The following is a 23,612-nucleotide window of genomic DNA, read 5'->3' as shown; positions in this document are numbered from 1 at the left end:
TAGGCAACATGTTGTAACTTTATTAGAGAATACATCTCATTTTCACTTCCTATAAATAAATTGCCATTTGTTAAATAGTAAGAGATGGTACTTTAAAATTAAACCTTCTACTGTATAAGCAGCCTTGTTTTAACAATGGATCAGGTAAAATACAAATAATGCACATTTATATATTAATATAAACTCTATCGGCCTTTACTTCCTTTTCTTTGTCAATATAAATATTTAAATAAGGAATTTATATGTCAAACAGAAAACACTGCATCAGTGTCAGTGCCACAGGCATACAGATCACAGAGTACTGCTGGCGACTCCGGGCTACATATACGGCAAATCTATGTTAACCTGTTCACTGCCAGAAAGGGCTGAAGCCCCCAATGGCACCGAAACAGTACAACGTGGCAGTCAGATTATTTTATATCGGCAAAACACTGAAGCCAAACAGGGGTTTCTATCCCTGTTCAAAAAAAAAATTTGATTTGTAAACGTTCAAGCTGTATTTTCTTCACAGTTTTATTGTCACTGAAGTCAGTTCCATTCACAACTCTTCGCTCTCTACCACTTCCAGTGTCTTCGATGAATAACTCAGCGGTGTTATTACAGGAGGATGAGAGATGATGGCATCCAAAGCTGAAAACATGGAATACCGAGAACCTGTTGGTCGGGTCTTTTTGATTGACTGGGGAATCTGCTGGTACCACTGAGCTATAAGATAAAATAAATGATTAAAATAGTATAATCTTATTCCAATGAATAAAAACTAATCAGGTTTGTGCATCAATTTAAAATATAAGGATGTTATAAGTCACCGAGGGGTTCCGTGACCATATAAAAGCACGAGCAGTGATGTCATCAGTTATAGCATACCTCCCAACATTTTGGAAGTAAAAAGAGGGACACGTAGCGCACGTAGCACAGCAATTTTTTGACTACACCCATTTCTGTGGCCACACCCCTAATTACCATGTTTGTTTTACAAAATTTGGCAGGTTATGAAAGTTTGAAAATATTTCTCCTTATCTAAACTTGTGTTTTTGTGTCTCAAAATTGTTACAAAGTATCTTATTTGCACCTGTGGCTGTTCTGGGCTCTCTGCTAAAAGCCAATTAAGTGAGAAACTTTGTTTCTTTTTCTGGCTGTTCAGTGCAGAGAAAAGAGGGACTTTCCAGTACAAATGAGGGACTGCTGATTGAGCTGTCAAAAGAGGGACTGTCCCTCCGAAAAAGGGACAGTTGGGAGGTATGAAGTGCTATAGTGTAGTGATGTCATAGGCGGATTTTAATTAAGGCTTGGGAAGGCTAAGCCTTCCCATACCTTTGTCCATTGTAAATGTACCCTACCTTGTCTGAAATATTGTGCTGGAGAAGGTTCTAACTAAAAATCAAAAGTGATTAATCTAGCACTGGCACTGGCAAAGTTCCGTGGGATGGGTGTGATAGAGAAGTGATGAGTAAGACAGTAACAATCAAGCCTGATATACTCTACCTGTCTCAGGAGTTGTTCCTTGGTTCCTAGGCTCAGAATCTATTGCTCTTCCCTGCCCTGCTTCCAAGAACAATTGCCCGGCCAGCAGGGGGAGGGGCATACACGGAGCTAAATCTACAGTGCAGGGAAACTGAGGCTCCGAGCAGCAGAAGGTGTGGAAAATAACCTATTAATAATAATCATCCTGCTATTCATGCATTAAATGTGGCTGCATTTCTTCATATATGATTTTGTTGTATATGTGAGCTGAAGGAGTTGTTTTTGCGGATTTCTTGAATACCAAATACTACAGACACAAGTGTAAGGTTGAGAGTCTTTTGTGGCTGTAAGAATTAATCTTGCTGGGAACAGAGTGTGGGGAGGCAGGAATATGAATTCTACTGGGATTTATGGGGGGAATGTTTTAGTTGGAGGGGTTATTTTGGGGGCTTAAAAAGTTTTGGAAATGCAGCAAATGAAGTGTGCTGAATTGATGTGAGGGCTGGGCCTGCTGGTCCCTGAGGGACAGAAAAAAATAACATACTGGGAGCTGAGTGTAAGGTAGTTGTGAGTATTGAATTCATCTAACATTAAAGGGCACCTGTTGGGAAATAATATTATAGCCCAAGGTACGGGCTAAGAGAGCCCACACTCCGGTTGAGGGTAACATTCATTTTTTTAAAATTCCCCCGCCCGCGCAAGGCCACCAACACCGGGAGGGAGCTCCTGGTACAAGCAGCAGGGCCGCCATTAGAAATCACGGGGCCCCATACAACAAAATTTTCGCGGCCCCCCCCAAAGACCACACAGACATCAGCGCTAAAAAAGTAACCCCCCCATACACAATAAAAAGCAATTGATGGTCAGGGCCCCCTTATAAGTTAAAAAAAAAACATTAGTGCCAGAGCCCCCCTTACAAGGTAAAAAAAAATTAGGGCCCCAAAAAATATTTTTCAAAAAAACATTGGCGCCAGGGCCCCCCTTACATGTTAAAAAAAATTTGGTGCCCCAAAATTTTTTTTTTAAAAAAAACATTGGCGCCAGGGCCCCCCTTACAAGTTAAAAAAAAATTGGGGCCCCAGCAAATATTTTTTTAAAAAAATTGGCGCCAGGGCCACCCTTGCAAGTTAAAGAAACATTTTTTAAAAAAAAACATCGGTGGCAGGGGCCTATAGAATATTAGAATAATACATTGGTGGCAAGGGGATTAAAAAAACCACACAAATTGTTCAGTAGAATTGAACTCGTGGCTTCAGGACTTCAACTTCAGGTCTTTTCGCTGCTTCAGGACTTCAATTTCAACTGTTTTCATGACTTTGGGTCTTTTTGGCACTTCAGGAGTTCGGCTTCGGCTGTTTTCGTGGCTTCAGGTCCTTCGGCTGTTTGGCTTTTCGGCACATCTGCATTTCGGCTGTTCGGGACTTAGAAAATGGGCGCACGGCTTTGGTGCTCTCAAGTGGGCCCGGCTCTTTCAAAACTGCAGCACTGCCGGGCCCCCCTTCATACCCGGGACACTTGTCCCCCCCTGATGGCGGCCCTGACGATTGGCCCATGTTGGGGCACACGCATGTGCATAATGAGCGAACTTACTCATTATGCACGTGACTCTTTAAGTGCATGCTCTATGTACGACATGGTCGCTTACACAGGGAGCTCCCTCCCGTTGCGGTGTCCAATCGCTGGCAGGGGGCAACTTTTTTATAAAAAAAAAAATAGTAACCCCCAACCGGAGTGCAGGCTCTATTAGCCAGCACCTTTGGTTGGGGATAATATTTTTGCCCAACAGGTGCCCTTTAAGTGATCAAACAGAGGGAAAGCTATGAGACTGAATGAAGACGAAAACGTATATATTTTGTATATAAAAATATATTTTATATCACCTTGCCGTGCTACAAAGTGCATCTTTCTTTTAAAAGGGTTTAAAAAATGTTGTTGTACTTTTAAAGTTAACACCATTTATGTATGACACAAGATTATAAAAGAATTGTTGTTAAGTCACCATCCGCCTATGAGTGATGTAATTTTTGTCACATGACTCACTAAAACGTGTGTATTATAATAAATAGAGTACCACTTGTTGGAAAATATGAGGATATAAGAAATAACCTCAGAGTTCCATGACCTGTATAAAAGCATTTTTAATGGTTATATGGTCATGGACCCAAAGATTTATAATCCAGGCTGTCCAGTGAAGCTAAAACGTTGGCTTCTAACATAATGCTCTAAATATTTATTATTAATTGCAGGTATGGGATTCATAATCCTGAATGCTCTGAATAACGCCATCTTTTTCCATTTTATTCAAATAATCGAAATTTTAGAAAATGTCTTTTTCCTCTGCAATAATAAAACAGTACCTTGTATTTGATCTAAACGAAGATATAATTAATTCATATTGGCTTTATTCAATGTTTACATGATCTTCTAGACTTAAGGTATGAAGATTCAAATTATGTTAAGATCTATTATCCAGAACACCCCAGGTCCCAAGCATTCTGGATAACATTTCCCATACCTGTGCTAAGTCCTGTGGCAAATTGTTGTGGTCTATTGCATTAAATTTGCCTCTTAGAGGCACATTTACTTAGCTCGAGTGAAGAAATAGAATAAAAAATACTTCGAATTTCGAAGTATTTTTTTGGCTACTTCGACCATCGAATTGGCTTCTTCGACCTTAGACTACGACTTCGACTTGAACGATTCAAACTAAAAATCGTCCGGCTATTCGACGATTCAATAGTCAAAGTACCGTCTCTTTAAAAAAAACTTCGACCACCTACTTCGCCACCTAAAACCTACCGAGCATCAATGTTAGCCTATGGGGAAGGTCCCCATAGGCTTTCTAGCCAATTTGGGATCGAAAAAAAAAAATCGTTCGATTCGAAGGATTTAATCATTCGATCGAACGATTTTTCCTTCGATCATTCGATCGCAGGAAATGTGGTAAATCCTTCGACTTTGATATTCGAAGTCGAAGGATTTTACTTCGACGGTCGAATATCGAGGGTTAATTAACCCTCGATATTCGACCAATAGTAAATGTGCCCCTAAGTGTTACCAGGGGCCACTTTATGCTGTGATTCCCCCGGTAAAGTACCATCTGCTCAAATGAAATTGTTTTTGATCACTGTTATATTGACCAAACAGGGTTTGAGTACTTTTGCCTTTTTTTTAAATTAGAGACGAGCAAAAAGTTCTAATCGTTTCAGGAAGTAGAATATGCCCCTCCCTTGATCTATTTCCAGGGTCGGACTGGGCTGGCAGGACACCGGGAAAAAACCTGGTGGGCCCCTGGCTCTAGTGAGCCCCGTCGGCCCAGATCTGCACCCAGCTTCACTTCCTGGTATGACCTGCTGGTCACGACAAAAACTCTATGCGCACACGTGCAACGGGGGGGGTGAGTTGCCGGACTCTGAGCTCTGAGGCAGAAGCCCCGAGGGGCCAGAAGGGGGGCCCTGATGCAGAAGCCCTGGTGGAGCCTGAGCCCCCAGTTCAACCCTGTCTAGTTCTATGCATAAAGTCTTATCATTGGAGAAGGAGCTGTTCTACCTGCACTAGGAAATATCATCAGAAGAAACTAAAACTACAGGTCTACAGAAATCCAACTGTTTGCTACATGACGTACCATATATATCAAGTCTTGCAGTACAGGACACTATCCCTGCTTCATTCTTTGCAGACAGTGTGTACCATCCTGCATCTTCTTTTCTGGCAGGCTGGATGAAAAGGCACACGTAACCAGTGTTGTCTTGATGCATGCTGCAAAACACAATAGGATATATTTGCTTTGGATTATTCCTGTTTACTTTTGCATGAGGAAAAGTCAATTCAGTCATCTTTATTCATGTTTCAGTCATGTTTCCTTCAGATACACAGTTCTAGGAAAATATACTCATTGGGGGTTATTTATTAAAGTCTGAATGCCAAAAACCTAAAAAAGTTTAGGTTTTTCTTACTATAAAAGCCAAATATTTAGTGGGGGAAATTTTTTTTTCACATTTATTTTATATATATATATATATATATATATATATAAAAATGGAAAAAATTCCGACCTCATCTCAGATCTACTGATTCTGGAAAAAAAATCATACAGTTCGGATTTTTGCTAAAATTTTTTGTTTGTCCCCGAAACGATTAAATTGTGATTTTTTCTTTTTTTTTTTATAATAAATAAGGTCCAGTAGTGTATTCTAGTTTGGTCAGACTTTTTTAATTAAAATAATCAGAAAAATTTTGATTTTGATAAGCAAGGCCCTATATGTTAGTTATAGAGTTATTTTCACCCTAATCTATCGTAAACTATTTGGGCGTATCTTATTGTATGCAAAGAGCAAAGCTCATCTGCATATTGGCATCATACATTATAGTTGGATAGCTATATTACCTGCATTATATAAGACAGTACAGGTATGGGATTCGTTAACCGAAAACACGTTTTCCAGAAAGTTCCGAATTACGGAATGACTGTCTCCCATAAACTCTATTTTATCAAAATTTGTAAAAAAAAAAATAAAACAGTACCTTGTACTTGATCCGAACTAAGACATACTGTAAGTAATAATTATTGGAGACAAAACCTGCCTTTTTGAGTTTATTTATATTATTCATATTTATCAAGGATCAGATTTGTGAGTTGTGTGAGGGTTCTTCTACCTCTGATAAACTCGAATTTACAATGTTTATTAAGGTTTTCTAATTTTTTTTCGTATTAACTCACAGACATTCGAGTTTTAGAACATATAACTCGAATGTGTGAGTTTGGATGCAAAAAAAATTTGAATCGTGGAAAAAATCACATTTGATCCTTTATAAATCGGCTCCCTGATGTTTACATGATTTTCTAGTAGACTTAAGGTAAGAAGATCCAAATTACGGATCTGTTATGTCCGTTATACGTTATCTGGAAAAACCCTGGTCCCAAGCATTCCGGATAATATCTGTAGCAGGTTTCATGTGAATAGGTAGCCATAAACTTTGCATTTGGACAATAGATTAAAATAAATTAAAATAGATGGCTCCCTTGCATCCCCTCAGCATTTTGACCCTAGTGCCTCATTCACACCAATGCACAACTTACAGTATGTATTAGCACTAGGCATAATGTGACCGTAGCACATCTGCTTTGGCTAGGGAGTTTCACAACCACACAGTTGTACGTTTTGCAACAGTATAAGAAACCACTGTTTGTAGCAAAACAGACTGGCAACAGTTTCACAGAACCTTAATAAATGGGAGAGGTGCCATTGTTGGTGCATATTAGAAACACGAATAAGAAGAGTATTGTTCAGCATTACTCAGGGAAACAGAAACTGAGGAAAGCATGACCATTACAGAACTTTAGGATTTACTTTTAGTTTTATTTATTTCATGCCGTTCAGGAATATGGAATCCATTTTCATGGATCAGATGTTTCCATTATTTTGTGCACCAGTAAATTGAATAATGGCATGAAGTAATGTAGCCCGTGTTGGACTGGCCCACAGGGATACCAGGAAAACTCCCAGTGAGTCCTGGTGTAAGTTTGGCCAATTTCATGGTAAGAATAAGAATATAGTAAGTAGCTATAAAACATAAGGACAATAGAGAGGTTGAGTGAGGAGAGGAGGAATAATAGATTGGAAAGTGGGCCCCCGATCTAAGATTTTCTGGTGGGCCCCTGACATCCCAGTCCGACACTGAATGTAGCACTACAAAGGTAAATGTTAAGGTCAAAATGCCATGCTGAGTTCCCTGCAGCCATAAGCTGTAAGTGTACTCAGCAGCAAGTAATTTGCAGAGGTGGCTGGTTCTAAATGGATTGCATTCCAATTAAATCCATCTTAAATCCCAGGCATCCTGTGACATGTGAACTATCCAGAGGGAAGATTACACAGCCGACATATTGATCACTCTGGCAGGTTGACTATTTAATGTCAACTGTGATCATTTTCTGTATCAATCTGTAGACGATGTATTCCTTCGATATACCTTAGCCCGTTTTAACACACATTCTGACGAATCGACACAGCTATCAGCTATTTCAGTTTGTTAAAAAGAATGCTGACTGTCAGGAATGGGGCCTTTAATAAATCTACCCCTTAGTTGTGATTTTCCACTGTTGGCAAACATGCAGCGTGTAAAAAGCCACATCCATCACTAAAAATAAAACACTAAGTGGCATTTTGCTATTTTAGGGTCAGGAGACACGCCCAGATTCTGGGAGATTAGTTGACAAATCTCCTCTTATTCGGGCGACTAATCTCCCCCAAACTCCCCAAATCACCAGCGGGATGGCACTTGGAGTGCTTACTTTTCCGAGGTTGCCAGAAGTTGCCTTACGAGGAAGCAGTTTGGGGAGATTAGTCACTCCAAAGAAGAGGAGATTTGTCGCCGGGCGACTAATCTCCCCGAATCTGAGCGTGTGCCCTGAACCTTAGTGTGTTTGCTTCTCTGTTTTCTCCATTGTAAAATATAAAAGAATGCCATAATGGTCAGTCTGAGAAACGGAACATATATGTACTAAGTATAGGTATGGGATCCTTTATCTGGAAACCCGTTATCCAGAAAGCTCTGAATTACAGGAAGACCATTTCTCATAGACTCTTTTATTTCCTCTGAAACACAGATAGTACCTTGTACTTGATGGTAACTAAGCTGCATGAATTCATATTGGAGGCAAAAACAATCATATTGGGTTTAAATGATTTTTGAAAGACTTAGGGGGTTATTTATTAAAGTCTGAATGCCAATAACTGTAGAATTCAAGTTTTTTTTTACTATAAAAAAAAAAAACTTGAGGCTTTTAAAAGTCCGAATCCAAAATTTCAATATTCCATTTCCAAGCTGTCGGGGTCCTGTAGAAGCCAGTGGCAAAGGTCCCATTTGAAATTTGAAGATATCATGGTCTGTGCTGAATTTTTGACAAAAATCCGAAATAATTGGGGGTTTCAAGCGATTTCATGAAAAATTCAAGCGTTTCATGCATAAAACCTGAAAAATTTTGTTTATTTTTGCAAAAACCCGAATTTTTCTAATTTTTTTCTGAACTGATTTTATTGAGGTCAAATCATGAATTCTAATTGGATCTGACATTTTTACTTAAAAAATCGAATCTGTTCTGACTTTTTTTACTTAAAAAATCTGAAAAATCGGATCTGGTCTGACTTTTTTTTACTTATAAAAATCAGAAAAAATCGGATTTTGATAAATAACCCCCTTAAAGCATAGAGATCCAAATTATGAAATCCTCAAATCCCGAGCATTCCTGATAATAAATTCCATGTAATATATTTTATATAGCATGGGGGTCTGAAATTTCTTGGAATAACGGTTGAATCTTAATACTGCAAACCATAAGCCATCTTGTGCCATCCTACCAGCAGAAAAATAATTAGTAGTGTAGTAGAAAGATGCTTTTTTTGGGTCAAATATAAGCATTTTAACATTAAAGAGGCAATTGTGAAGCAGAATACAGTATGCAAATTACAAACAAATTACCCAGTTGGCCGTTTGCACTTTGCACATTGCATTTTGTTCTGTACAAATTGTCGCAACTTTGGAGATCAGAGACCTGTAGCTTCACCCATGAATACCACAATTACTGTATTAATCAGCACTGTATAGGTGAGGGGTAGGAGGGCAGAAGCAAGAAGGACCCCTCCATCACATAAGTTGCACATCATCCCAATGCACAAATGGAATGGCAGGGGCACTGGACACACTGGACACAATGGGGCACGCTTTTCTACACCTTATGATACTGCTCTCTGTGCCAAACTGAATATCCATGTAGCGATCTAGCATTTGCTCCACCTGGGGTTATGTTAATGACCCCTTATGCTAACTTATTTTTTTCAAGTTTAATGTGTTATTCATAATAAAATATACAGGTTGCTAAGTTTTCATTTATTATATAAATGCATATTTTTGGATGGGATAGAGATATTTCACAATGAAATAAATATTACAGAGCATTTTATTCTGAATCTGCCTTTTCCAACAGGTAGCAGAAAATACTATATGTCCCAAAGAGCTTGCCCATACAAAAGTTGGCACTTATATCTTTAGTGACAGTTATAGTTGCAGTAATATAACCAGTCTAGAACTAGAATGTTGGTCGACATAGCTCCTATTAAAAACTGTAAGGTTTAACTAAAACAAATGACACCTATTCACCTATTGCTCTACATATGCACCAGCCAATAACCCAAGCATGTTGCAACTAAGAAGGGGGATTGAAGAACAATTGTTTAGTAGTTAAGGGACTGTAATCAATACATATCAATTGCCAAAAAAACAGCATTCATGTATTTGGCTTGGGTAGTGTAAATCTAAGTACAGCCAGTGACATGTCCAAAGATGGATTCCGCTAGTTCTCTGATTTGCACCCAGAAGTTCATAAGACAAAACATTACTTATTAAATATGCTCTGCTGTTACAATGACCAATTTGTTTACGGTCTGTTGTTAAGCAATGACTTTACACATATAGAGCCTGCTACTGATTTCTGTAGGTGTAGAAGATATCTCCAAAACCAATAAATTGTGCGGCATACAAATCTGAACACTCAGGGATAATATTCCAAGTTTATAACACAATTATAGTGTCTCTTCTACTGAATGGCTGAGCAGTGTTAATTCTAAGGCGCGATATAATATCTTATTTCTTTTCAGCAATACTGTACCTTATCCGTTGTCTATTGGCAGGAATGGATTCATTGTCTTTCTTCCAGTAGAACACTGGCGGGGGCATTCCAACAACTCGACTCTCTAATCTGACTGGATGGCCTTCTGGGACACCACAATTTTGAAGTTTTTCCAAAAATACTGGTGCTTTTTGTACTTCTTTTGCTAAATAAGGGGGTTTTAAAAAACAATGAAAACAATTTAATTGCTGCACCAAGCCATAAGATTATCAGTATGCCAATTTTGAGCAAGTAGCTGTTTTTTTTCGAAACATCAAAAACAATAACAAACCCCTGATCCAAAGGATCATAGATTGATTTTGCACACAAAGGGAAAGCAGTATGGAAGGGCTTGTAGGGCATCTTTCATTTTTGGGATAATAAAGCAATTACAGGGCAAACTTGTACTGGAAGTCACATGATTTATTTATGTTTGGTAGGTGCTTTGAAAATGGACATTGAATTAAAAAATAAAATGCCATACAAAAACACACTTGTGTCTGTTTGCACCCATCTCTACCGTCATCTTGAACCAATTGAATAGACCTGCAAGAGGTCAAGTACAAAGGCCATAGTGCAGCATGTTCTTATGCAATGGAGCCCTCTAACTAATATCTGGCTTCAGTTATATTCTGAGAGGTTTTCATATTTTATTACTTGTGGTTTTTAAGTTATTCGGCTTTTTTATTCACCAGCTCTCCAGTTTGCCATTTCAGCAATCTGGTTGCTAGAGTCCATTAGAGCATTTGTTTTTTAGATGGGTTCAGTGACCCCCATTTGAAAGCTGGAAATAGTCTGAAGAAGAAGGCAAATAATTCAAAAACTATAAAAAAAAATTAAAAATAAAGTCCAGCTGAAAAATTGCTTAGGGGTCCATTTACTTAGTTCGAGTGAAGGAATAGAGGAAAAATAGTTCGAATTTCGAATGGTCGAATATGGCTTCTTCGACCATTGAATGGGCTACTTCGACTACGACCTTCGACTTCGAATCGAACGATTCGAACTAAAAATCGTTCGACTATTCGACCATTCGATAGTCGAAGTACTGTCTCTTTAAAAAAACCTTCGACCCCCTAGTTCGCCACATAAAACCTACCGAGGCCAATGTTAGCCTATGGGGAAGGAATATCCTTTGATCAATGGATTAAAATCCTTCGAAAACGTTCGATTCGAAGGATTTAATCGTTCGATCGAACGACTATTGTTTCGATCGTAGGAATAGCGCAAAATCCTTTGACTTCGATATTCAAAGTCGAAGGATTTTACTTTGACGGTCGAATATCGAGGGTTAATTAACCCTCTGTTTTTTTCAGAGAAAAACTTGATTCATATGATGATACGATATGAATTTTCGAGTCGGAACCATTCGATCGAATATTAGACATTCAATTTTTTTCTTAAATAACCTCCGAATTGTGAGTATATTCGAATTACAAAAAAATCACATGAATTCAAATTCAAATCACATTGAATTTGAAATTCGACCATTGATAAATGGGCCTCCCCAAGTTACTAAAATGAGTGCCTAATTTAAGTACTAATGTCTGCACCTCTAGAATTTAGTGCAAAATGTAAGATATTCTGGGAAAGAATGTTGTATTGATAAATTACTTTCTTGCACTTTGCATTCCTTTAGAACCCTGATATCTCTCCAAAGATAATTGTTGAAATCTATCTTCAAAAACACTGTCTTCCAAAAAATAAAAATGCCAACCTGAGTCAAAAATGAAAGTGTTTTTAAACTTTTTAAAGGCTTGGGAAAGATTAGGTTCAAGGATTATAATGGTATACGTTTAATGACACAATTAGCGGGGGAGGTGTTTGGCAACATATATATTAGAATTAAAAAAGCATATAAAAAAACTTACCCACAATACTGAGCTCCAGGCTGAATGAGTTTTGGCCAGTTTTATTAGTTGCAATGCAAGTGTAGGTTCCAGAATCTGCTTGTGTGAGAGGATCAATAAGGAGCGAATGAATTCCATTCTCCCTGACAAGCATTTTGTGGGTTGCATTAAGTTTAACTTGCCTTCCATTGAGCAGCCACATGATATCTGGAGTTGGAAGCCCACTTACCTATTAAAATATTCACAACTGTCAGTAAATATATATTAATTTTAATTTACTGTGTTTCAAAAGTGCACCCTAATACTAGTGCATGGTTTTACAAGTTGGGTGCAATTTGCAGGCAATTAGCAGGGAACTCCATCACCTCCAGTATGCCAATGTAGACCTACCTGTCCAGGGTGGTAGTAATTTCAAACAAATTCAGGTAGCACACAACTTTCTCTATTCTTAACGGTTTGGGTGCACCTCCCCCAATGTCCTTCCACACTTGGAATTACTTGTAGAGATCCAAGTTGGGAAGCACTCCATAATTTCATTAAAAAGCCTTTATTTCCATTAGCAGGGCAACATTCACAGCAATGTTTTGAGCCTGTTATGGCTTGATAAATAGCCGTGACAGGCTTGAAAAGTTGCTCTGAATGTTGCCCTGCTAATGGAAATAAAGGCTTTTTTAATGAAATTGTGGAGCGCTGCCCATCATGGATCTCTACAGAGTGATAGTAATTCTCTAGCATTAACAGACTTACTTATGCCGTATTCATCAGAGCAGGATTGGCAGGTGCATTGGCGAACAGCACAACTAAGCAAAGTGCAAGGAGCATATTTGGGTACAGGTATATTTAATGAATACCATCAAACTGTCTCCCGATTTTGAGAGGTTCATACCTTACAATCAAGTCGACAGAGTCGTCCTTCATGTGCAACCATATCTCCCGGAGCCTGAAGAAAGTATGGTCGGAAGAATCGCTCCTCTACTATCTCACTCTCTGCTTCCGGAAGACGTGGCCTTACCCTGATGTTTGTGTCAAAGACAACCTTTATAATACATACAGCTATTCATGATCAAAATCTCTATATAGTATGACCAGGACTGCCATCAGAAATCGCAGGGCCCCAAACAACAACATTTTCTGGGCCCCCTGGGCTACGCCCACCGCAAGCCCCACCTACAGGTCCGCCCTCCCCACCACACAGTAAAAAAACAAAAAAAATATTGGTGGCTAGGGTTCCCACATGTTAATAAAAAATAAAAAGATATTGGTGGTCAGGGCCCCCCATAAAAAACCATTTGTGGCACTGCCCCCCCCCATTAAAAAAATATTGGCGGCTAGGACCCCACATGAGAAAAAAAATTGGTGGCTAAAATTGGTGGCCAGCCCCCCCCCCCCCCACATTATAAGAAAATTAGTGGCCAGGGTCCCTTAAACGTCCATGCCTTCCCGAAGTCAGCAGCTCTCAGAAAGATGGGGGGCCCGGCTAATCAAGTAAGTGTGGCGTGGCCGGGCCCCCCTTACCCTTGGGGCCCCCTACAACTCTCCCCCCTGTCCCCCCCTGTCCCCCCCTGATGGCTGCCCTGAGTATGACTGACTGCAGTGATTGCCTAGACAGAATGACCAGACTGCAGCTATAGGAATAGTGGAGGGTCCAACAGGAGAAGACTGAAGCAGCATCAAAACAAGGCCTCCGAGGATCATAGGACTGGTTCGCTACTAAAGAGAATATTGCTGGAAAGCTATTATTCTTATATTTGAAACAAATGGGTTCCTTAGACGGACAGAGTCTCCAACCTATTTGACTTAATGTATCTTATAAACCTTAAAGTACAGTGTCATGTTGGACCCTCAAGTAAGGACTCACTTGGACTTCAAGTTATTATGCACTCCCCCTGACCCAGAGATATATTTTAATGCTTGGTAACAGAGAGGGCACTCTTCTCATTTTACACCAGCTACTGTCATTGCTGCTATCTGCAAGATGTTTACAGAACATTAGCACAGCACATCATGACGATGTAACGAAAAGAAATCCCAATATCCCTATATTTTTACCTGTGAGACTGAACAGGGAGAAGTGACCGAGGACGGAACGGAGCTCTTTGCACCAGCAAATGACCAGAGCAACTAATTCTTCCCTGCAAAACAGCAAGAGTCCAAGTTATTGAGCAAAACTACTAAACTGTAAAATGATTATATCAGCAAGCTTACGTTGCTCTCATACACTGCATTTAATTACTGAAGTACTTTTAGAAATAAGAGGAACTATTTCTAAATTTCTGACACACATTATAAACATAAATGTCGTAGGCTCACTTTACCACAATACATTCTCAGGTAAAATGATAATAAATACAGCAATACCACCTAGTGGCCTACAAGAGTAACTGACTTATTTCTAAACACTACTGTGGTTTCTGTTTGGAAATCAAGCTGAAAATCAGACCTTGCCATTGGGCCCTATAATCCCCAACTAAAAATGTATGTTCAGATGGTGCTAACGCAAGAGGAGAGAGCATAAAAATGTTACCATCCACGGTAGCTGCCGTGCATTAACCAGAGAAAGATGAATGAATTTACTTTTTATATTTTATGTTGATTATTTCAGTAAAGAAGCACCCAGGAGAAAGAGATGGTTTCACTGCCACTCTACTCCTTTACTGAGAATTCAATAACAATCAATCAGCGATGAGCTTGGATGTACAGCTTTATGAAAAACTCAAATTTAAAATGAAAGAAAAATGTGATATTTTGGTAATGTAGGATGCCCATGTGCTTCTCCAAGTTGTTTCTCCAGTATTGGAACTAATCAGAATTATGGGTGCCAGTGCCAGGTAACCTGCAGAATGATTTCCATGTCTGAGACTGTTTCTTTCTCTGAACAGATTTAATGATTTCTTTTAAAGGGAGCTTGGAATGGGAAAGAATGAAGTTCTAGAGAAAGTCTCCAATCTAGAGGGCAGATTTAGGAAAGTGTGAAATAAAAGGGTCAGCACAGTAAAATTTTACAATTCTCTTTTCGTTCCTTTAGGATATTTAGAGGCATACATATCATATGATGGACTCTAACTTACATCCACTGATAAATACACCTCTAAAAAATCCCATAGAAATGAATAGAGAGTGGTGGAAACAAGCTTTAAAAATTAAACTGTCTCTTTGAGACTTTTTGCCCTTCTAATGTTATATGATTAATTTGGATTAATTTGACTGATCAAATCAAATGAACCTTTCACTCTTCTGAATGGGCTCACTCATTGATAGAATTATGGGTACAGGGTACAAAGGTTACAGAGATTAATCTCCCTTTCTCTGGTGTAGACCATTCTTATAAAGTCAGTACTTGTGGATTTGCTGCCATAATTGTGTAGTTCCCATCATCATCATTTGTTGCCGCTTCAATATATAAAGCGCATGTTCCATCTGCTTCCCTCTGCATTTTGCAATGTTGATCCTTCTTTGATATCTGTTTGCCGTCTTTAAACCAATAAACCTGAAAAAAACCATTATCATTTCTTATCATTGATTAATATTGAACTGAAGGTTACCAAACTACACTTTTAATGAATGCTGTACTATACCTTGGGTATGGGTATCCCAACAACTTTGCATGTGAATGTAACGGACGTTCCTTCTACAACCCGGAAATGTTTGAGCCGTCTGTCAAAAATAGGTGCAATGCACTTTCCAGTCGGGATTTCATCGTGATGAATTTCATCATCTGATTCATCCACCGGGGTGCGCTCCAAACGAAACTCTATTTCATTCATCAGTCTCTGTTCAAAGCTGGATATTTTGTACTCCTAAACATTGTTCAGCAAAGAATTATGTACAGATACATGGAATATTATTAGGACATACATAGGCCTAACGCGTTTCGTACTTGTGTGGGCACTTACTCATAAGCCTATGAGTAAGGGCCCACACAGGCATGAAACGCGTTAGGCCTATGTCCTAATAAAGCCTTTTTAACTTAATGAAAAGCAGAGCTACTGCTTTACTTGGAAAGGGCTATCACCCTACTTGGATTTTTTTGCATATTGAAAAATGAATGGTAACCCTTGGACTAGGGGTGCCTCTGGTGAGAAACCATTTTGCTATTTTTACTTTTTCCTCATTTAATTTTTCTAGTTTCTTTATTTCTGGACTATTTATTTATTTTGCTCCTGGATAGAGCCACACACCAATATTCGTGTGTTTACATGGAATATTGGTTGATATAGAATTAGGCAATTCCAACTGTTTAAGAACTGCTTCATAGAGGTGATATAAACCCACCAGGTGCTTTCCCAGTGTTCTGTCGGCCCAGTCTGGCTGTGGCAGAAAAAAACATGGGCCCTGCCACCCCAGGCCTGCACCCACCAACCACCATCCCAGGATCTTTAGGCCCTCATCTAGGTCACAGCAAGTAAGGAAAAGGGAATAGATCAACTGTACAAGGAGCTAGGGGGAAAACAGGCTGATGGAAGTGGGGAGGAGTTTGCACAGGGGTGGCTAGTAGTGGTCCCAGACTTCCCCAGTCTGACACTGACCACCTGTGCCAAAATTGCTGCCATGCCCAATGTGGTAAATCCCATGCTGAGGGAATAATATAGTAAACATCAATATTACTTTTCAGGTTGCTTTTAAACATTGTACTTAAGAACCTATTTTATACTATTTTATACTACTTTTTGTTTGTTTTTAGTTTGTTTCTAAACTGTTTTGCTAGACTTTTTTGGGGGACTTGAAGCAATGGGCAATGGCTGATTTAGTCATACACTAATATTTTCCATAAACTGTAATGTTTTTATGAGATAAGGGGGTCCCAAACAAAAGCTAAAACTTTAAGAGGGGCATGAACTGAAAAAGTCTGCCCAGAGTTCTACTGATTTTTACAGACACATGAATGATGTACTGATGATAGAATATAATGTTCCTTTAGTATGTCTCATGCCTTACCTGCTGCCGTGGAGTATATTGCGGAGTGCTAGCTCTAAATGACAGCTTTCTCTCCAGTTCTTTTACAACAAAATCCTTATTCTCCTGAATCTGATCTTCAGATTCAAACCGTACTGTTTTTAAATTTTTCTTTGCAGCTCCAGGAGCAGACCTATAAATAATGTAAATATACCCCATACTGTTACACATTATACAGTGCACTGTTATTGACGTGTTTCCTCAAAATCATTGTATCTATTTTGCTTTTCAGCACTCCAATAACCACTCCTATAATGTGGTCTTTTGTCTTTATACTAGGGGGCAATTTTATTACACTGTGTAAAAAACGTCAGGCATAATACAATTTTGTTGTGTAAAAACTGCATACAATTTTTACTTTTTTATACATGACTTCAATGTAAAATAACAGCATCAAAGCTGGCATTCACATTACGTAAAATTACACACACCATCGCCATTTATTTTACACAGCAGTTTTCATTGAATTTCGTTTTACACAGCATAATAAATATGACCCTATGAGTTGGTCATGTAGATCCCTCCCACTGTATTCAAAGTACTTGAAACTTGGTACATTATGAGCTATATGGGGTTTGTCATGATGTTATAAATGTGGCTTAATATTTCTAGGCTATAAATCTCCCCTCAATGATTTGGGCAATATCATGTGCTAAGAAAGTTCTAAATTCAGACACTATGGTAAAGGTATGAAGCCAAAATGATAACTGTTTTCTGTACTTACAAAGGTGAAGTTTTTGGCAGCCCCATCGCATTTGTGGGGGTAGGAGGTGGAGAAGATGGCAATGATGGGAGAACTGAACTGAGAAATGCAGCAGGATTCTGAATCCTTGGGGGAGATATTGGAGTAGGAGACACAATTTGTGCCTGAAATTGTCTTTTTAGTGCAGAAGGTGGAGAGGAAAAGATGGATTCTGTAGCAGTGGAAGGTTCAGTTTTGGCTGTAGATGGTCCAACCTCAGTGGAGACTTCTGGAATATTTTCCCTGTTTGAAATCCATGGTCTTGTGCCAGTAGTGGAAAAGGTAAACTTAGAAGACACCGGCGTGCTATTGATTGGATCTGGGCCAAAAATAAACTGCTGGGGTCTAGCAAACATGTAAGGCTGAGCACCAGTAGAGTTTTGTACAGGTGTACTATATGTGGTGTCCTTTGCCAAGGAAACTGGTGTTGAGGGCTGTTGCTGCTGTTCAATCATGACCTGGTTATGAAGCTGTTGCAACTTCACAGGGTCTCTGTGTACATTAAGAAACAAAGACAGAACTATTAGAAAGTTACAAATGTTATACCCATGGAATGCCTTCTGTTTCAAAGCCCATTATGACTATATGTTATATTCTGCGAACAAGGTAAGTTTGTTCTAACGAAATTCCACCATCTGTTTCTGCTCTCTCTCCTGATTAGGCCACACCAGTCTGACCAATATAATATGCAAAATCGAAGTAGGATGGAGCACACAATATAGCAGCTTTTACTGCAAAAGTTTTATTGAGCACAACATGTTTCGGATCTTCATGGATCCTTTTTCAAGTGTCAAATACAAAATGAACACAGAAACCTTTTTAAACCCCAAACACACCCTGAAACCACTCCTTTTTTGGTGTCATCACCTCCACTTCGATTGGTCCCAACGATAGGGAAAACCTTCTTAATCCAGTGCAAACAGTGAATCACACTTCCAGAGATATCTATTCACATAATATTAATCTTCTTAGTAGCAAATTTCTACCTGTTTAAAGGATACAAAGGATTTATTGAATAAATTAGCAGGTTTACCTATTGTCCCAATTAACACTATGCTGGCCAGTATAGATTTACAAAGTTTATATACTTCTATACCTCAAGAGGAGGGGATTAAGTATGTAGAAGAAGCTCTTCTGGATACAAATATAGAACATCAATTGATTTATTTTTTACTTGACTGCCTAACAGTAGTTTTACAGAAAAATTATTTTATGTTTGAAAATGAGTTCTTTTGGCAAAAACAAGGGACCTCAATGGGTGCTTCGGTCGCTCCATCCTTTGCAAATATTTTTGTCCACAAGTTAGAATGTGATCTATTTTTGAAACATAGATATAGTAAACATATCATCCTGTATTTGAGATATGTGGACGATATCTTGCTTCTATGGGATGGCACCCAAGAAATGCTCCTAGAAATGATACAGGAAGCTAATTTGAGCCATAAAACTGTTAAATTTACAGCAGAGATGTCAGAAAATAATTTAAATTTTTGGATGTGAATTTGAGGATTAATAATGGGAGAATTTTCACAAATTTATATAGGAAAGAAACAGAGAAAAACAGTTTATTACATGCAGGTAGTTTCCATAACCCTAGTACAATTAGAGCTATTCCAAAAGGACAATTTTTACGTGCCAAACGCATAACTTCTTTGGACACAGATTATGAAAATTCTAGTCATACTTTATATAACCGGTTTTTAGAACGAGGTTATTCACCAGTAGAACTGTCTGAAGCGATGAGGGAAGTGGCGACAATTAAAAGGGAGAATTTGTTAGACCAAGGGTCACATGTTAAGAATAGTAGTAACCGGATACCATTTATTTCAAAATATGTTAAACATAATAAGGAAATTGAAAAAGTACTAAGGAAGTATTGGCCAATTTTACAGGGAGACAGCCAGTATGGTAACCTGTTTTCAGAACCTATTTTGTTCTGTTATAAGAAAGGCAAAAGTATTAGAGATCAACTATGTCCAGCAGTCAAAATGAAAAGAAATCCTCAAAGATTTTTTGAAATTCCAAAGAAAGGGACTTTCCCTTGTTTGAATTGTATTTGTTGTGCTTCAATTATTAAGGGAGATCATATTGACCATCCGACCTTTTAGTTGAACTAAAGTTAAACTAAATGATTATGCCACCTGCGACTCAAAAGGAGTTATTTATATGCTTAAATGTCTGTGTGGACTCATATATGTAGGCCAAACAATAAGAAATGTTAAAACCAGAATTAAAGAACATAAAAATGATATACGGAATTTTAAACCCGGTGCATATACAGATACAGCTGTGGCCCGCCATTTCAACACTGCTAAGCATACACATGGCCAGTTAAAGTGGGCAGTTTTGGAAATAGTACAACCACTCAATAGAGGGGGTAACTTTAAACAAAAAATGCTCCAGAGAGAAGCTAATTGGATTTTGAAATTAAATGCTTTAGCCCCCAAAGGTTTAAACGAAGCTTGGAGCGTCAAGTGTTTCCTATGATTTTATTAATACATACTGTTTTCCTCCCCTCAGACTCCTCTGATTTCAACTTTTGTATTAGAAAATACTGATAGAAAATACTGATCTAATGTTTAGGCACGGTAAGAAATTAATTTATAAATTTTATTGATCTATTTGTACTTGCCTAGCCCCTATGAGAATAATGATTAATGCTAAAGATTAATGCTAAAAATGCTATTAAAATTGACTGTTAATGGTCTTGTAAAAGATGTAGCTTTGGATAAAATGGTAGGTAGACTCCAGAGAGAGTAGTACCTAATTTTTCAAGTATTTAGCTTTTTTGCTACTGTTTTTAAATTTTGATACAATTTTAAAAGTTTGCAACATCTGTTACAATTAAGACAAGTATATATGTAACTGTTACAATATTTTTAATGTCACAGTATTTAAAGGTGGGGACTTTGCTACTAAGAAGATTAATATTATGTGAATAGATATCTCTGGAAGTGTGATTCACTGTTTGCACTGGATTAAGAAGGTTTTCCCTATCGTTGGGACCAATCGAAGTGGAGGTGATGACACCAAAAAAGGAGTGGTTTCAGGGTGTGTTTGGGGTTTAAAAAGGTTTCTGTGTTCATTTTGTATTTTACACTTGAAAAAGGATCCATGAAGATCCGAAACATGCTGTGCTCAATAAAACTTTTGCAGTAAAAGCTGCTATATTGTGTGCTCCATCCTACTTCGATTTTGCATGTTATATTCTGCATTCAAGTTGTAGAAACTCTCAGATAGTGGGCAGGGTTCCTTATAGGGAGAGATGCCAGGTTACAAGTTCACCGATCTAGACCTTTTTAAAACATTCATATTTGAACTCGTCTCCCAGAATAGAAGGACCCTCATTTTTCTTAGCTCAAAGCATCTATTTGTTGATCGGTCTGGGACTTTTTGGTTTGGTTGTATTATTATTATCAAGAGTTGCGCCAATGCAACTTGAGATTTGTTGGGGGAGGCTTTTGAGCCAAACAGGTTCCTTTAACAGGAGCCCTGGGTTTACAATTGCTTAGAGCATCCTTAATAGAACTGAAGACTGAGCATCTACAATAGAGTGAGTAAAACCTATAAGTGGTCACAAAGACTTTCAGGGACAAGTGCAGCAGCCAGTCAAGTAAGCACAGCCTCAGAGAAGCAGGGCCATATTTACGTAGCAACAGATTTTATGGCATTGTAGGGATCATTTTAAAAAAATTGATGTATTAGAATTGAAAACAGCAAGTGATATCACAGCACAAACACTGAATTTGTGTTAAACCACTTACAGCTTAGGCTTCGCAAAAACAGGTGGCGGTTCTTTAAAAGAAGGACCCAATGACCCCAAAGTTTGACCATTGGTCATATCTGGCAGGTCAGGCCCAAGATGCTTTTGTGATGTGACTCCTTCTTCGGATGAAGTTTCACTTCCTTTGTCATCTTCTGGTAGCTTGAAATGCACTCTTTTCTCTATTTTAGAGCTTGGTCTTGGTTCATTGTGATTCACAAGAACACCTTCTAGTTTAGGCTTTGGTGGGGGATTGACTATTGCCACAGGCTCAGGAGTAGAAGGCAAAGGTTCACGTTTGAAGGCATCTATATTGATTGTGCTTATGGACAAGGGAGCTGTACTGGTGTTTTCATTAGACCCTAGTTAAAAAAAAGCAGATCATTGTTATATGTTACATACTCAGTGTGGAAATAGAATATCTAAATGCATACCACATAATAGATAAAATAACAATTAAAATAACAAGGATAAGAAAGTGTCTACACATTTAAGGGTTTATTTATTAAGCTCAGGATTTATTAAAGTCTGATGGTGATAAAAAGTACTCCAACTCAGACCTATGGGATTTCTATGGGTGAAATTGAAAGCTCACACTTTGATAAATATGCCTTTAAAAATCCCATAGAAATGAATGAAGAGTGGCGGAATTTCACTCTAGTGGACTGTGGTGATCTTTTACTTAGATAAATATGCCCCAATGGCAGATGTCCCATTAACAATTAGAAGATTCTTTGAGTTGCGCTGGGTTTCCAAAAAAATCATAGTTCTGTTTATGATTTTATCGTGACTTATTCTGCACAAGAAAAATAAGTGAAAATGTATTCATACATAGGGGGAAAAGGCTGTGCGGATTTGGTTGGAGTAGTTTTCAGAAAATAGTGAGAACGTGGCAGGCATGGATTCAAGGCGAATGTCCACGTTTTGCCGTCCTCAAATGTTTTCGTAAAACTGCAGCAAAAATCTGCCCGGCGAAAAATTCGCAGCAGTAAAAAAATTGTTGCTCATAAAAATTGTCGTGCGCCAAAATTATTCGGACGCCAATTGACTTGCATTTGGACAGAATAGTCTCACGTATAAAAATTTTTGCTTGTGTAAAAATTGTTGCCCGTCAAAATCCTTTTGATGCCCATTGACTTCAATATGTTTCATGAATTTTCACTGTTTCGTTAATTTTTTGGTGAGTAGGAACGGGACAGATTCGCCAATCACTACACATTGGTGATAAAGCTTGAGTTTATCTGGCAGTGAGTGAGCAAGTGTATACATCTCTTGCTCTAAGGTCACACACAAGGTTACACATAATTTTTAACAGTATCATAGATCTTTTGCCAAAGGTTTACAGTTATGGCAGGAAATTCGGCTCAGTCACTCAACTCTGTGGTTCTGTATCTGATTAATTTATACAGGTATGGGAATGCTTGCGACCTGGGGCTTTCCGGATAACAGATCTTGTTGTAATTTGGACCTTGAGTCTATCAGAAAACATGTAAACATTAAATAAACCCAGTAGGCTGGTTTTGGTTCCAATAAGGAATAAGTATGTCTTCGTTTGGATTATATACAATGTATTGTGTTATTATAACAGAGAGAAAAGAAATAATTTTTTAAAAAATTGTATTATTTGGATAAACTGGAGTCTATGGGAGACGGCCTTAATTCTGGGCTTTCCTGATATCGGGTTTCCAGAGACTGGATCCCATACCTATACAAATTATTTTGCTGGTTAAATGGTAATTAAATTAGTTGGTCTGATTAATTTTATGGATTAACAGAATTCAACTCAAAACCCTGGTATAAACCATTACTGTTTTAGCAATTATAGGGGGTGGGTCAGCTCTAACAAAAAGTACCCAAATGCCATTATTTATTTCAAGTGGATACATTTTAGAGCACTTTTCTTCACAATACGCTCACAAGGTACATTTGCAACCCTGTACTTAAAGGCATATCAAGGCACCCTATGAAGCATAAGATATTGGTCCCAAGCACGCTAGCTATTGCTCTTCTGGGAGTAAATCTGATATTTCAAGTTTAATATGTTAGCAGTTAATTTAAAGGTGGGTTGCACGGATTTCCAGGGAAAACTAGTAACTAGTATTGTCCCTCTGAACTCTAAACCCTAAAATATATATTTTACATTCAGATGCCACTCTCTGGAACCATATGCCTAGATCA

General features: G+C 38.3%; 1 protein-coding gene across 4 annotated transcripts in view; it reads right to left on the bottom strand.

Annotated features, from left to right (window-relative positions):
- mypn.S (myopalladin S homeolog) overlaps positions 1-23,612 on the bottom strand; it is an 84,047-nt gene continuing 60,435 nt past the window's right edge. For all 4 annotated transcript variants that reach the window (XM_018227490.2, XM_041571002.1, XM_041571003.1 and 1 more), the window contains 11 exons: positions 21,436-21,796; positions 17,654-18,163; positions 16,912-17,062; positions 15,552-15,773; positions 15,314-15,463; positions 14,026-14,108; positions 12,863-12,989; positions 11,998-12,205; positions 10,130-10,295; positions 5,090-5,223; positions 1-705 (listed from right to left, as the gene is read on the bottom strand). In XM_018227490.2, coding sequence (XP_018082979.1) covers positions 539-705; positions 5,090-5,223; positions 10,130-10,295; positions 11,998-12,205; positions 12,863-12,989; positions 14,026-14,108; positions 15,314-15,463; positions 15,552-15,773; positions 16,912-17,062; positions 17,654-18,163; positions 21,436-21,796 — 2,279 coding nt within the window. In that variant the 3' untranslated portion in view covers positions 1-538. The remainder of the gene's footprint in view (positions 706-5,089; positions 5,224-10,129; positions 10,296-11,997; positions 12,206-12,862; positions 12,990-14,025; positions 14,109-15,313; positions 15,464-15,551; positions 15,774-16,911; positions 17,063-17,653; positions 18,164-21,435; positions 21,797-23,612) is intronic.

The sequence above is a fragment of the Xenopus laevis genome, chromosome 7S, assembly GCF_017654675.1.
Source record: "Xenopus laevis strain J_2021 chromosome 7S, Xenopus_laevis_v10.1, whole genome shotgun sequence".
Taxonomy (NCBI): domain Eukaryota; kingdom Metazoa; phylum Chordata; class Amphibia; order Anura; family Pipidae; genus Xenopus; species Xenopus laevis.
This window is presented reverse-complemented; position numbering and strand designations above follow the sequence as displayed.